We start from the raw sequence: 14,356 nt of genomic DNA on the forward strand, positions 1-14,356 counted from the left end.
ATATGTATAACATGTGGCAGATCTCTAGAACTTACTCATCTTGCTTAACTGAAACTTTACTCCCATTGATTAGAACTCCCCACTCCCCCCACCCCAGCTGCTAGCAACTTATTTAACACTTAGGTTCACTGGACTGAGATGAGTTTGAATACATACTTATTTGCAGATTTGTACTTGTGACCTGTACATAGGTCTATACCTATTGGATGCCATATTTAGGCTATGAAAGGAAAGGAAGGCAAAAGGAAAGGTTTCCGAAACCAGAGATGATCCCTTTACTACTACGCCCTTTCTATTCCATATAAAGTGGCATTGCCTTGGCCAAGCTTCACTCCCCAGCTACACTGGGCAAGGAGAGGGCTCGGGGACGGAGGCAGAAGAGGCTGACCATTTGTGTGTCCCAACTTCAGCACTGCACCTCAGGTTTGCTCCTGAGAAGCCAGAAACGAAGGCACAGGTGATTTTGCACGTTAACTCCGCCTAACTGTAGCAGGGAACATATTTATTTGCTTGCTTGATGATTTCATTTTTAATGGCAATGACTTGATCTTCCAACTGTTTCAGCTAATCAGCTTTTTCTTGTCTACTTAGATTCAAAGCTTGGATCTTTGTTTCTAAATCTTAAAGAAAAAAATGGAGTAAATGTTTAATTAGGTCCCATTTGTTTATTTTTATTTTCATTACTCTAGGAGGTGGATCAAAAAAGATCCTGCTGCGATTTATGTCAGAGAGTGTTCTGCCTATGTTTTCCTCTAAGAGTTTTATAGTATTCGGTCTTACATTTAGATCTTTAATCCACTTTGAGTTTATTTTTGTGTATGGTGTTAGAGAATGTTCTAATTTCATTCTTTTACATGTAGCTGTCCAGTTTTCCCAGCACCACTTATTGAAGAGATTGTCTTTTCTCCACTGTATATTCTTGCCTCCTTTGCCACAGATTAGGTGACCATAGGTGCGTGGGTTTATCTCTGGAGTTTCTATCCTGTTCCACTGATCTATATTTCTGGTTTTGTACCAGTACCATATTGTTTTGATTACTGTAGCTTTATAGTATAGTCTGAAGTCAGGGAGCCTGATTCCTCCAGCTCCATTTCTCTTTCTCAAGACTGCTTTGGCTATTCGGGGTCGTCTGTGTTTCCACACAGATTAAAAATAGAGCAACCGTATGATCCAGCAATCCCACTCCCAGGCATATATCCAGAGGAAACCATAATTTGAGAAGATACATGTACCCCAATATTCATTGCAGCACTATTTACAATAGCCAGGACATGGAAGCAACCTAAATGTCAATTGACATCCGTCGAATGGATAAAGAAGATGTGGTACATATACACAATGGAATATTATTCAGCCATAAAAAGAACAAAATAATGCCATTTGCAGCAACGTGAATGGACCTAGAGATTGTCATGCTGAGTCAAGTAAGTCAGAGAAAGACAAATAACATACGACATTGCTTATATGTGGAACTAAAAAATGGTACAAATGAACTTATTTACAAAACAGAAATAGAGTCACAGATGTAGAAAACAAACTTACAGTTACCAAGGGGGGAAGGAGAGGAGGGATACACTGGGAGATTGGGATGGACATACACACACTACTAGGTAAAAAATAGGTAACTAATAAGGACCTACTGTAGAGCACAGGAAACTCTACTCAATACTCTGTAATGACTTACAAGGGAAAAGAATCTACAAAAGAATGGATATATGTGTATGTGTAACTGACTCACTTTGCTGTACAGCAGGAACTAACCCAACACTGTAAATCAACTGTACTCCAATAAAAATTAATTAAAAAAAGAGGGGCTTCCCTGGTGGCGCAGTGGTTGCGCGTCCGCCTGCCGATGCAGGGGACGCAGGATCGTGCCCCGGTCCGGGAAGATCCCACGTGCCGCGGAGCGGCTGGGCCTGTGAGCCATGGCCGCTGAGCCTGCGCATCCAGAGCCTGTGCTCCGCAACGGGAGAGGCCACAGCAGTGAGAAGCCCGCTCCGCAACGGGAGAGGCCACAGCAGTGAGAAGCCCGCGTACTGCAAAAAAAAAAAAAAAAAAAAAAAAAAAAAAAAAAAAAAAGAAAGTGGAGTCAATGGTATCTATTTGATAGATTCCTCCTGGATACCCATGTTATACCAAACACAGGGATTTATGTGTCAATTAAGGACATATTTAGTTTTCTGTTTTGATTCAATGGATACAGCACTTATTTTCAGCAGATTTCTCAAGGTTTTCACCTAAATCAGCAGACAAATTGATATTTTTGTCTAAAGCTAGTTAGAATTCATTGGAAATGAAAAGACAGATGACAAGCCTTGATTGGATTTGGTGAAGTGCTGTATTTTCAAAGGTTTGTTCTTCCTATATTCACTTTTTTTTAACATCTTTATTGGAGTATATTTGCTTTACAATGGTGTTAGTTTCTGCTTTATAACAAAGTGAATCAGTTATACATATACATATGTTCCCATATCTCTTTCCTCTTGCATCTCCCTCCCTCCCACCCTCCCTATCCCACCCCTCTAGGTGGTCACAAAGCACCGAGCTGATCTCCCTGTGCTATGCGGCTGCTTCCCACTAGCTATCTATTTTACGTTTGGTAGTGTATATATGTCCATGCCACTCTCTCACTTTGTCCCAGCTTACCCTTCCCCCTCCCCATATCCTCAAGTCCATTCTCTAGTGGGTCTGTGTCTTTATTCCTGTCTTGCCCCTAGGTTCTTCATGACTTTTTTTTCCCCTTAGATTCCATATATATGTGTTAGCATACAGTATTTGTTTTTCTCTTTCTGATTGACTTCACTCTGTAGGACAGACTCTAGGTCCATCCACCTCACTACAAATATCTCAATTTCATTTCCTTTTATGGCTGAGTAATATTCCATGTATATATGTGCCACATCTTCTTTATCCATTCATCCAATGATGGACACTTAGGTTGCTTCCATGTCCTGGTTATTGTAAATAGAGCTGCAATGAACATTTTGGTGCATGACTCTTTTTGAATTATGGTTTTCTCAGGGTATATGCCCAGTAGTGGGATTGCTGAGTCGTATGGTAGTTCTATTTTTTGTCTTTTAAGGAACCTCCATACTGCTCTCCATAGTGGCTGTATCAATTTACATTCCCACCAACAGTGCAAGAGGGTTCCCTTTTCTTCACACCCTCTCCAGCATTTATTGTTTCTAGATTTTTTGATAATGGCCATTCTGACCGGTGTGAGATGATACCTCATTGTAGTTTTGATTTGCATTTCTCTAATGATTAATGATGTTGAGCATTCTTTCATGTGTTTGTTGGCAATCTGTATATCTTCTTTGGAGAAATGTCTATTTAGGTCTTCTGCCCATTTTTGGATTGGGTTGTTTGTTTTTTTGTTATTGAGCTGCATGAGCTGCTTGTAAATCTTGGAGATTAATCCTTTGTCAGTTGCTTCATTTGCAAATATTTTCTCCCATTCTGAGGGTTGTCTTTTGGTCTTGTTTATGGTTTCCTTTGCTGTGCAAAAGCTTTGAAGTTTCAGTAGGTCCCATTTGTTTATTTTTGTTTTTATTTCCATTTCTCTAGGAGGTGGGTCAAAAAGGATCTTGCTGTGATTTATGTCATAAAGTGTTCTGCCTATGTTTTCCTCTAAGAGTTTGATAGTGTCTGGCCTTACATTTAGGTCTTTAATCCATTTTGAGTTTATTTTTGTGTGTGGTGTTAGGGAGTGTTCTAATTTCATACTTTTACATGTAGCTGTCCAGTTTTCCCAGCACCACTTATTGAAGAGGCTGTCTTTTCTCCACTGTATATTCTTGCCTCCTTTATCAAAGACAAGGCGACCATATATGCATGGGTTTATCTCTGGGCTTTCTATCCTGTAAGTGTCCATCACTTTAGGGCTTCCCAATCTTTCAGGAAATAGACTGAAGACATTTTTTAAAAAGACATGTTCATTTCTTCATTCTTCTCTGCTGATATGGAAGTCCCTGAACAGTAAAAGCAAAGTGATGCTTTTCACTCTTATCCATCCATGCATCCATCTATGAATCCATCCACGCATCTGTCCATGAATCCATCCATGCATACATCCATGTGGCCATCCATGCATCCATGCGTCCATCCATGCATCCATGCATGCATGCATGCATCCATCCACTCACTTATCCATTCTTCATCCAACAAATACCTGAGAATTACAGTAAACCCTAACCAGGAGCCCATAGAGTAGTGGATGGAAGAGGCACAGAGAGCTATAGTTAACAGTGTGAAGTGGCCTTTAGAAAAGAAACTGACCTTAGGTTGAAGTGGAACTTCTAAAGGAAGGAAGGTAAATGTTCCACTTCACTTGGTCATATCACACCTGGATACTCAGTTGGTTTGGGGTAACTGCCAAACTAGCATGTAGCAATGTGTTTAGAGGACCAAGCTAAATTGCTGGAGAAATATGAAATTGTCTTGTGAACAAAAGTTGAATTAACTTTTATGTTTACGTTTCATACAGAGAAAGAAGATTCAGGGCATGTGCTATAGCTATTTTCAAGTATTTGTGGCCAGAAAAGCAGAGTAAATGTGTTTTTGGTCATCCTGAGGACACAGAATGAAACCAGCAGGTGAAAGCTCCATGAAGGAAGATTTTTGTCTTAATATAGAGAACTTTCTAGTAGTCACAGCAGTTCAAAGACTAAGGAGCTGCTCTGGAAGGTGGTGAGCATTCTATCGCCAGAAACTTTCAAATACGGGCCATTTGGGACTGAACAGGGGAGTCAGCATTGGAAGCGTATTTGTACTAAAAGAAAAATAGATTCTTGGGTTTCTACCAAGGAAGTTAACAAGATCGTGCTGGGTACTTTTCATTTGCCCCACCAGATCCCTGACCCATCCTGCTCTGTGTCCTGGAAAGAAAGGCAGCCTCCACAGATGACATCACCTGGCTCCCTTGACCTCTGGCTTTCGCTCACACTTGGCCACTGGCCAGTTCTGAGAAGTGATCAGAGGGTGGGAAGAGCGAGCGGAATGCACCCTTGGTGAGCAGCAGGGTTCTGGCAGTCCTGCTGTCTCTCAAGTCCAGCTCCTACAGGGTGGCCTCCTCCCTTCTGTCCTGGTGCTCACAGCGCTGCTTCCCAGCACGCACGCTCCTCCTTCCCGTGGCTCATTCAGGTCCAGGAATGCTAACGGCTTCTCTGCTGGTCACCCAGGACCTCCACACCCTTGGTTGATTCCCTTAATTCCTGTGTTTTGGGTTTTTTTTTTTCCCTAGTTCCTTCCACCAAGCAATAAGAGTCTATTTACCCTCTCTCCCCAAACCAGGTCCAGCTTTGCAAGTTGTTTTGACCAATCGAAAGTGGAAGAAATGATGTTGCTGGACCTCAAGCAAGAGCCTCGTACCTTCTGCCCATTCTTACGGAACCCTGTGACCACCAGGCTGTAAAGCAACCTGTAATGAAAGACCCTGTGGGGAGAGACCCAGCATCTCAGCCAAGCCTGGGCCCTGGCAGACCTGCCAGCTGACCCATCAGACAATGCAGCTGCTTAAGTAACAGCCCAGGAGAGACCTGCACCACCCAGACAACCCACACACACACACTGCACGCTTGTTGTTCTAAGCCATTACACTGGGGGAACAGTTTGTGATGCAGTAAATAGAAAACTGAGACAACTCCGCTTATAAACACACAATCCAGAATTACATCCAAGTGTGCTTTTCATTTCTTGCTGGGATGCTGACTGACACAAAGCTCTGCGGAAGGACCCTGGCTGCAGACTGGGGCCCACTACCCACTCTCTCCGCTTTGACCTCGTCTAGTCAAGTCAGGGTTCCTTTCTGGAATCCCATGGGCATCTCTTCCTAACCGATGGGAAGAGAGCACAGACCTTGTGGTTCAGCCTCTTCTCAAGTGGCAGAGTTGGGATGATGGCCAAACCACTGTCTTAGTTTCCTATCTTGTTGAGTTGTGAAAACAGCCTTACAGTGAGAAGAAAAAAAAAAGTAGTAGAACGCATTACTTTTGACTTGAGAAGTCGCCTGACTCAAACGTCGCTTCCAACCTAATTTTAAGAACTGTGGGGGCTTCCCTGGTGGAGCAGTGGTTGAGAGTCTGTCTGCCGATGCAGGGGACACAGGTTCCTGCCCCGGTCTGGGAAGATCCCACATGCGGCAGAGAGGCTGGGCCCGTGAGCCATGGCCGCTGAGCCTGTGCATCCGGAGCCTGTGCTCCGCAACGGGAGAGGCCACAACAGTGAGAGGCCCGTGTACCGCAAAAAAAAAAAAAAAAAAAAAAAAAGAACTGTGAAAGTTTTAGTCTATGGGGAAAAGTGGAAACAATGTAGACCCTGACATAAAATATAAGACAGAAAAGGTCTTCCCGGTGTTTTTGTTCTCACAGGAAGGACCAAGGTCTGGGAATAATAGAAACTGATTTTTCATGGTATCGCCTATGGAGTGAAAGGTAAAAACAACATTTGTCTTTTTGAATCTTTCCTAGTATTTCCTCTTTAAAAGTATTAAGAAAATACTGAAAGTGAAAAAAACTCACTACTTTTTACAACAATTCTGTAAATGTAAGAAGTAGTGTTTTCCTCCTCACCCTCCCTGCCCCCAGAGATATCTAATGGTAACAGTTTGGTATATATTTTTCCTGACTTTGGCCCACACTAATGTTGCATTTCCATTTTTTTTCATTTCATAACAATGATATAAATAGTTGTAGGGCCAATGACTTATTTTATAATAAAGTAGCATTTGTAAGTGAGAGTTGGTTTTTTTTTTTTTTTTTTTTTTGGCCCCGTCCTGCGGCATGTGGGATCTTAGTTCCCCTACCAGGGATCGAACCCGTGCCCTCTGCATTGGGAGCGCAGAGTCTTAACCACTGGACTGCCAGGGAAGTCCCTGGGTTATTTTAGTATTTTGAGAGTTACTTATATTCGAAATTAATATGGTTAATTTTAAAGTTGTGGGAGACAATAAATACAACCAGAAGTAAAACTAGACCACTTATCATTCGATATTTCTTGATGATTTAGAGGTGGTTCAGGACATGATGACTGCCCAGAACAATCATGAATATCAGCCGTGGAAAAAACACTCTGATTACCTTTCTGATTGTATGTGTTCTATGTTTGCTACACATTTTGTGCATCAAAATTTCCATTTTTTTCAGAGTATGTTTCCTTCTGGATTGCTACCTACAGACCCATGATAAGTGACTTAGCACCCTAGAGTCTAGATCATAACTCCAAAAAAGTAACTTGCAGGAGAGGAGAAAATGAGCACCACAGCTTATGACAGGGTTTCCCAACCTCAGCGCTATTAATACTTTGGGCAGAATAATTGTTCATTATCAGGGGGATGTCCTGTGCATTACAGGACATTTAGCAACATCCCTGGCCTCCGTCCACTAGAATGTTAGTTGCACCACTTCGTTGTGACAAGCAGAAATGTATTCAGACGTTTTTATCCCCAGGGGAGGGGATAAAATCACCCCTGGTTGAAAAGTACCAAGTTAGGACAAGGGCATTTCAAAGTGACCATAGGCAATCTCAGTGTGTTCCAATTAATGCAGACAGAGCTCATTAATACTTGTTGACATAAAATCAGGCACGAGGCATATTCCGTTACAGTCACAAACCCAGCTCCTACTTCTCTCTCCTCGGTGGACTCAGAAGTGGTTAAACTGTGTCAATGATAAATTGAAATTGGTATATGTTCTACCAGAAAGGTGGAGTATTATGATGTTATTGTCAAACTGGGGGAGTGGGTGAAAGGATAGAGAGAACTATGACACGGTCCAGGAATCCCGGATTTGTGTACATATCTGAGAAAACCACATCTGTATCTCAAAGAGATATCTGTACTCCTGTGTTCACTGCAGCACTATTCACAATAGCCAAGATATGGAAACAACCTGAGCATCTGTCCATGGATGACTGGATAAGGAAAATGTGAGAGGCATATATATATACACACATCAGATATATACACATATATGCATAAATATAATTCATCATTACAAACAAGGAAATCCTGCCATTTGCAACAACATGAACGAACCTAGAGGACATTACGCTAAATGAAAATAAGCCAGACAGAGAAAGACAAATCTATATGATATCACTTATATATGGAATCTAAAAAAAAAAAAAGTTGAACTCATAGAATGAGTAGAATGGTGGCTGCCAGGGGTTGGGGGATGGGGACATGGGGGGAGATATTGGCCAAAGAGTACAAACTTCCAGTTATAAGATGAATGGGTTCTGGGGGTCAATCAGATTGTATTGTATATGTGGGTACATGTGAAGCATTCTCACCACATACACACAAAAAGTAACCATGTGAGGTGGTGGACGTGTTAACTGTGGTAGTCATTTCACAGTGTACACGTCCATCAAATCATCACGGGGTACACTTTAAATACATACAATTCTATGTGTCAATTATACCTCAATAAAGCTGGGAACATCTAAAGAGTACATACCTGTTTATTCTTCTTATCTTGTCCTCTGTATCTGCAGCCAGTTTGACTGTTGCATCTCTTAGCTGTTTCACTTTCCCTAAGGTTTCCTTTGTCAGTCCTGGCGCGCTTGTCTTAGGCTGAAGAATAGCATATTGACATTGTAGCTCAGCAAGCTCCTGTAACAAAGCAACACTCCCATCATCAGAAAATATTTATAAAGCATGCACACGTGCGTGATGTTTGCCTGATAACGTTCATGAAAGGGATAAGCGGCAACCATCATCCAGTCAGGGACGCTTGAGTCACTCTGATATTTCGGACAGGGCCTTTATTTTCAGGGTTTGGGTCTTTTTTTTCAGGTTGAAAAAATGCTCAGCTTTAGCTAGTCACAAATAAAATGTTTCTGTTACAAAATATCAAGCATTTTTTCATGTTAAGGTGACGACTTGTCCTGAACTATGTTAAGGTCAGAGATAACAGGGGACAGAACTGAGCCAGTTCTGCCCCCGACAAACGTTCGGTTCAGGTGGGTCCAACAGCTGCAAGTGCAAGGTGAAGGTCAGAGAGAGTGGGGAAGCTTCGGAAGCAGCAAGGACACAGTATTTGGTTGGCACAAAGGTGAAAGAGGAATGAGGAAGGCAGGGAGGCAGGGGGGTATGAAGGCCTCCTGGCATTTAGAAGGGAAATCTTCAGGATCAGCCTGAGTGGTTGACAACCTGGAACGTTCCATAGATGAATAACCTCCAGGCCCAGGAATGAGGGTGGGCAGGAATCACCTTTCTCAACCTCTGTTCCATAGAAAACGCCCTCAACTCCCGAGTCAGTGGAAGATGTACCCAGCACACTAGGAATGAAGAGCAAGAGAATACACCAATTACAAGAACACGTCAACCTCTTTCTTTTGCTTAAGCTGCTGTATTAATGTGACCAACCAAAGATTTCCTGCTAAGAAAATGAGGTGACAGCTTCTTTCAGCAACCGAAATGAACAGGCCATTTTCCACAACTGTTTCATGAACTCACTCTGATTTTTGTAACTTGATCTATTCTCTTTGGCAGATGACTTTCACTTCTTTGTTTTGTGATTTAATTAGAGTAAAGGGATCAATCAGCTTGTATTGTATAGGTGGGCAGATCTGAATACATACAGTATAGACCCATGACATAAATTGTGAATGGTTGGAAGTTTAGGAAAAATTTGACCAAGATGTCACTAGTAATATGGGATGAGTAGATGGGGCTAAACACTCTAACATAATCTGGCCAAAAACCTGTCTTCTTTGGAGACAGCACTCCACTTACAGAAGCATCTCAATGCCTAGCGGGGTTCCTACACACATGCACTGCTGAGCATGGACCAGCACTAAAGGAAATGCTGACAAATGGCACAAAAATCTGGGGTGAAGGGATTATCCTTCAAAGAAGCACTGTTGTCTGCTCTTAGTGGCAGGGGTAGGACCAATGACCTCCTCAAGGCCCCCAGCCTGGCGCCGGGCCGATTCAGCCTGAGCTCCCACATGGACGGCCTCGTCTCGATTCCTTTGCAACTTGGTCTGCAGCCGGGCAAGTCCACCCTCCAGCGCTGACTGTTGCTTTGCTAAGTCCAGCTCATTCTCAGTCTCCCGGGCCTGATTTTCAGCCTGTTGTTGATTGAAAGACCAGAAAGGAGAAAGTCTCTTTATGTAACAAACAAGAAAATACAAGATGTAATGAGCCCTCTGAAAACAAGCTAGGTGTAAAGGGAAAGGAAATCATTCCTTTGCTTTTCCTGTTCCTTACAAAAATGTTATAAAAAAAATATTTCAGGGGCTTCCCTGGTGGCGCAGTGGTTGAGAGTCCGCCTGCCGATGCAGGGGACACGGGTTCGTGCCCCGGTCCGGGAAGATCCCACATGCCGCAGAGTGGCTGGGCCCGTGAGCCATGGCCGCTGAGCCTGCGTGTCCGGGGCCTGTGCTCCGTAACGGGAGAGGCCACAACAGTGAGAGGCCCGCGTACCGCAAGAAAAAAAAAAAAAAAAAAAAAAATTTCAGACAGACAAGAGGTTCTAGGAGATGTGGCACGTATCTGTGTACCCACCAGCTGGCTTAAGAATAAGTATTGCCGGTGAGCCAAGACCCTGGGTGTACCACCATCATCACCCCCTCCCCCTCAAAGGTCACCACTACTCTGAATCTAATATTTCTCATTCCATATACTTCTACATGCTTTTAACTCTATCTTATTTGGTATTTCTAACAATATACAGTATTTTCTACTTTTAAACTTTACACAAATACATCATCCTGTGTATTTCTGTAGCTTGAATTTTTTAATTCAAAATTATTCTGGTACAGGTCATCTAAGTTAACTTGCATAACGTTTTTCTTATTCTTTATTTTTTAAATTCTTTATTCACTTTTACCAATTTAAAGTGTTCCATTGTTTGAATATACAAAATTTTATTTTTCCATTTTCCGATGGATGCAGGTGGCTTCTAATTTTTTTCTCCCTTATAAACAATAATGAACACCTTATACTTGTTTCTTATTTCGGCGACCATACTTGTCACGTCTAGAAGTCTGACAGGTCATTTGTTATCTCTTGTCTCTTGTTCTTTGGTCAAACTTTCATGCCTCCTTTGATTTTTCTTAAGCGTCATAAACATTCTTATTTTGTACTGGATATCCAATAATGGTAATATCCAAAGTCTCCTGCATTCTGACTCTGTTTACTGTTACTGATGGACTCTTGCTTAAGGCAATTTGTTTCTTTATTGTGTGTTTTAAGGGAATCCTTTGAGGCTTGGTTTTAAGGTACATTCCTTTGGAAAGGATTTCTCATTGCCTCTGTCAGGCATCTGAGGGCCCTGACAACCCAGGAAAACTTTAAATGACATTTTTAGCTTGGTTTGCCAGGGTCACCCAGGTCGTGTGAATTCTGGCCCCATCTCACCTGAGAGCCAGCTTGTTAATCATTCTTAGTGAAGGCTCTCCCCCTCCACGCACAGGCTAATATCTTTACTCCCTCTTCCTCTCTCTGAAATAGTTTAACATTTCCTTGAGGGTTTGCCTTTTGGGGTCTCCTCTCTATGCAGGGGTCTCATGCCCTCCTTGCATGGGCTTCATTTTCTATTACTCATGGCAGCCAGGGAAACCGACAGCTTTAATACACCAGGGATTGACAGCTGCCCTCTGCCTGCCATCAGGTTCATGCTTGATTATCTGTCTGGATCATGTTTTCCGGTCATTATTGGCCTCTGAAGATTTCCTCCATTTTTTACCAATTCAGCTACGCATTTAAAAAACTGTTAAAATATCTAACATTTTCAGGTTTTTTTCTACTAGATGGCTCCTTGATATACTGGTCCACCATGCTGTTAGAAATCGAAGCCCTTTCCTAGGCCCTCGGGCATAGGTGGGAGTTTTTCTAGAGCAGGAATCTTGAAGCTTTTTCTGTAAAGGGCCTGCTAGTAAATATTTTACACTTTGTGGTCCATAAAATCTCTGTTGCAACTATTCAACTCTGTGCCACTGTAGTGCAAAAGCATCCATGGACAATATGTGGCTGAATTCCAATAAAACGGTGTGACTTTGGATGCAACAGTTGGTGGGTCCCTGTGGCCCCTGGGCTGTATTTTGCCAGCCCCTGTTCTAGAGTAGATGCCTAGAAGGGGAAAACCTGGAGACCGTCTTTATTTTTTGCTCCTGTATATATGCAACCTCTTCATATCTAAGCTTTTTATTTCCAGGTGCATGACTTCCTGTGCTGGTGCTTTCTGCTTTTCTTTTCAGGATGCATGTACTTAGATATCTAAGACTCCAGGGAAGAACAGAGACTGAGAAGCTTGCAATCTGCTGGGAAGAGGATGTGCTGGAGAGAGATACGTCACAGACTCTCAGTCTAGGTCCTGTTCTGTCCTCCAGCTGCCAGGCTTCCTTTTCTGGATCCATCCCCTGGGTTAAACCGTGGCTTTATTCCTGCCAATCAGTGGATGGAACCCTTTCTTTCAGGTAAGATAGTCTTTCAGTCTTAGGATACGCTGATGAGATTTCATGCATATTTTGTTATAAAAATCTGGCAACAATTAACTTAATTTCTTTGGTTGGTGAGCTTTCAGAAGTCCTTTACTTTCCCTGGTATCAGAAGGGATAAACACTGGCCTCACATCTACCATTAATTAGCTGCGAGACATTAGGTAAGTGACTTAACCTCTGTGAGTCTTAGTTTCTTCATCTACAAGCTGATGGTAACACCTGCTTTGTCCCCCAGGCTTGGTCAACAATGAGATGAAATAATGCCGGGATAACTCTGTAGAACATTAATTAAACGCATAGTACTATCATAATCTTATTTATCATAATAATTCCATCAGACAGGTAAGATGAGATATAAAAACTGTGCTGTCTTCACACTCAAAGTCTATTTCAGGTTAGTTTCAAGGAAGATAAATACCTGCAGTGCGTTCTTTTTTATTTTTGTTATCTGGGCAGTCAGCTGTGTGGTGGTAGAATTTGCCCGTACTTGAGTGATTTGAACTTGTTGCAACTTATTCAACATTTTGTCGAGATTTAAGAGAACATTTGCTGCTTTTCTAAGATATTAACATATCAAATTAGATAAATATACAATTATTCATTTATTTCACCTTGAGAGTTCATTCGACTCAACAAAAACTTTTCTGAATTATTCATAAAGTTAATTGAAATCACTCTTAAGCAAGGCAAAGTGCTGAAGTCTTCCTTTTGAGACATAGGTACATTTAGATGCCAGTAAAAGCACATACATATGCATGCAAAGATACAGATTTTGCCAGATATGGAAATCAAGGATACAGGTCTCGTTTCTTCTTAACTTGTCATAAGCAGAGAGGTTTGGGGGATAAAACTGCCAAGCTTGGAACAAAAGAAAACTATCTTCGGCCAATTCCAGTTCTCTGATTTCTCAAACTTAAGTAACGCTCTTCAAATCCTGATTGGAGTGGGGGGCGGGGTAGTCAAGAGGCTCCAGAGGGAGCAAAAGAGAACGAAAGGCCCTGCGTTTTCAGGCTGTGTTTATTCAGGTTTATTTAAGCTTCGCTGACATTCCAGCTGCCCAGGGGCCCAGTCAGAGGTTACCATCACAAGCTTTCCAGGTGATAGTCTATTTTACAGAAGTGAGCACACCTCAAGTCAACATTCACCAGATACTTAGATCTGTGGGCTCAGAAGCACCTTTTCAAGAAGGTACAAAATCAGGGAAATAGATCTTAGCAGAGGCACCATTAGAAATGCTTGTGTGAGAGCAAAAATAGCTAAATGGCGAAACAACCCCTGCCCCATCCAACCCAGCCTCTCCTTCCAGTGATAATCTTTCTCTCCGTTGAACAGAAAAAAACCCAAAACACACAACTTTTTTTTTTTTTAAGAGCAGTTTAAGTTCACAGCACGATTGAGAGGAAGGTACAGGGATTTCCCACATACTCCCTGCCCTCACATATGCATAACCTGCCCAATTAGCAACATCCTGCACCAGAGGGTCCATTTGTTACAAATGATGAACCTATACTGACACATCGTATACACCCAAAGTCCATAGTTTACATTAGGGCTCACTCTTGGGTCTGGACAAACGTATAATGACATGTATTTATCATTATAGTATCAAACTATTTCCACTGTCCTAAAATTCCTGTGCTTGCCTATTCATGCCTCCCCTCAAACCCTGCAACCACTGATCTTTTTTTTACTGTCTCCATAGTTTTGCTTTTTCCAGAATGTCCTAAATTTGGAATCATACAGTATATTGCTCTCCCTTTCTATACTTTTTTTTCTCTACAATTACAGTGAGGGTTCCAGAGGCTTTCCTTCTCATAACTTCCCCCTCCCCCATATCTTTTTACTGAATTAATTTTTTCTTTAGATTTTCAATGTACTGCTCATTATAGTACATTTAGAAAGTACCCCA

At 42.0% G+C, this 14,356-nt stretch overlaps 1 protein-coding gene across 1 annotated transcript in view; it reads right to left on the minus strand.

Moving 5' to 3' along the window:
* Positions 1-480: 480 nt before the first annotated feature.
* LAMB4 (laminin subunit beta 4) overlaps positions 481-14,356 on the minus strand; it is a gene marked incomplete at both ends in the record, with an annotated part of 126,236 nt that continues 112,360 nt past the window's right edge. The window contains 6 exon segments of the mRNA XM_079711249.1: positions 481-564; positions 568-620; positions 8,457-8,460; positions 8,462-8,611; positions 9,901-10,074; positions 12,866-13,004. Of these exon segments, the coding sequence (XP_079567375.1) occupies positions 481-564; positions 568-620; positions 8,457-8,460; positions 8,462-8,611; positions 9,901-10,074; positions 12,866-13,004 (604 nt within the window).

The sequence above is a fragment of the Hyperoodon ampullatus genome, assembly GCF_949752795.1.
Source record: "Hyperoodon ampullatus genome assembly, chromosome: 9".
NCBI lineage: Eukaryota > Metazoa > Chordata > Mammalia > Artiodactyla > Ziphiidae > Hyperoodon > Hyperoodon ampullatus.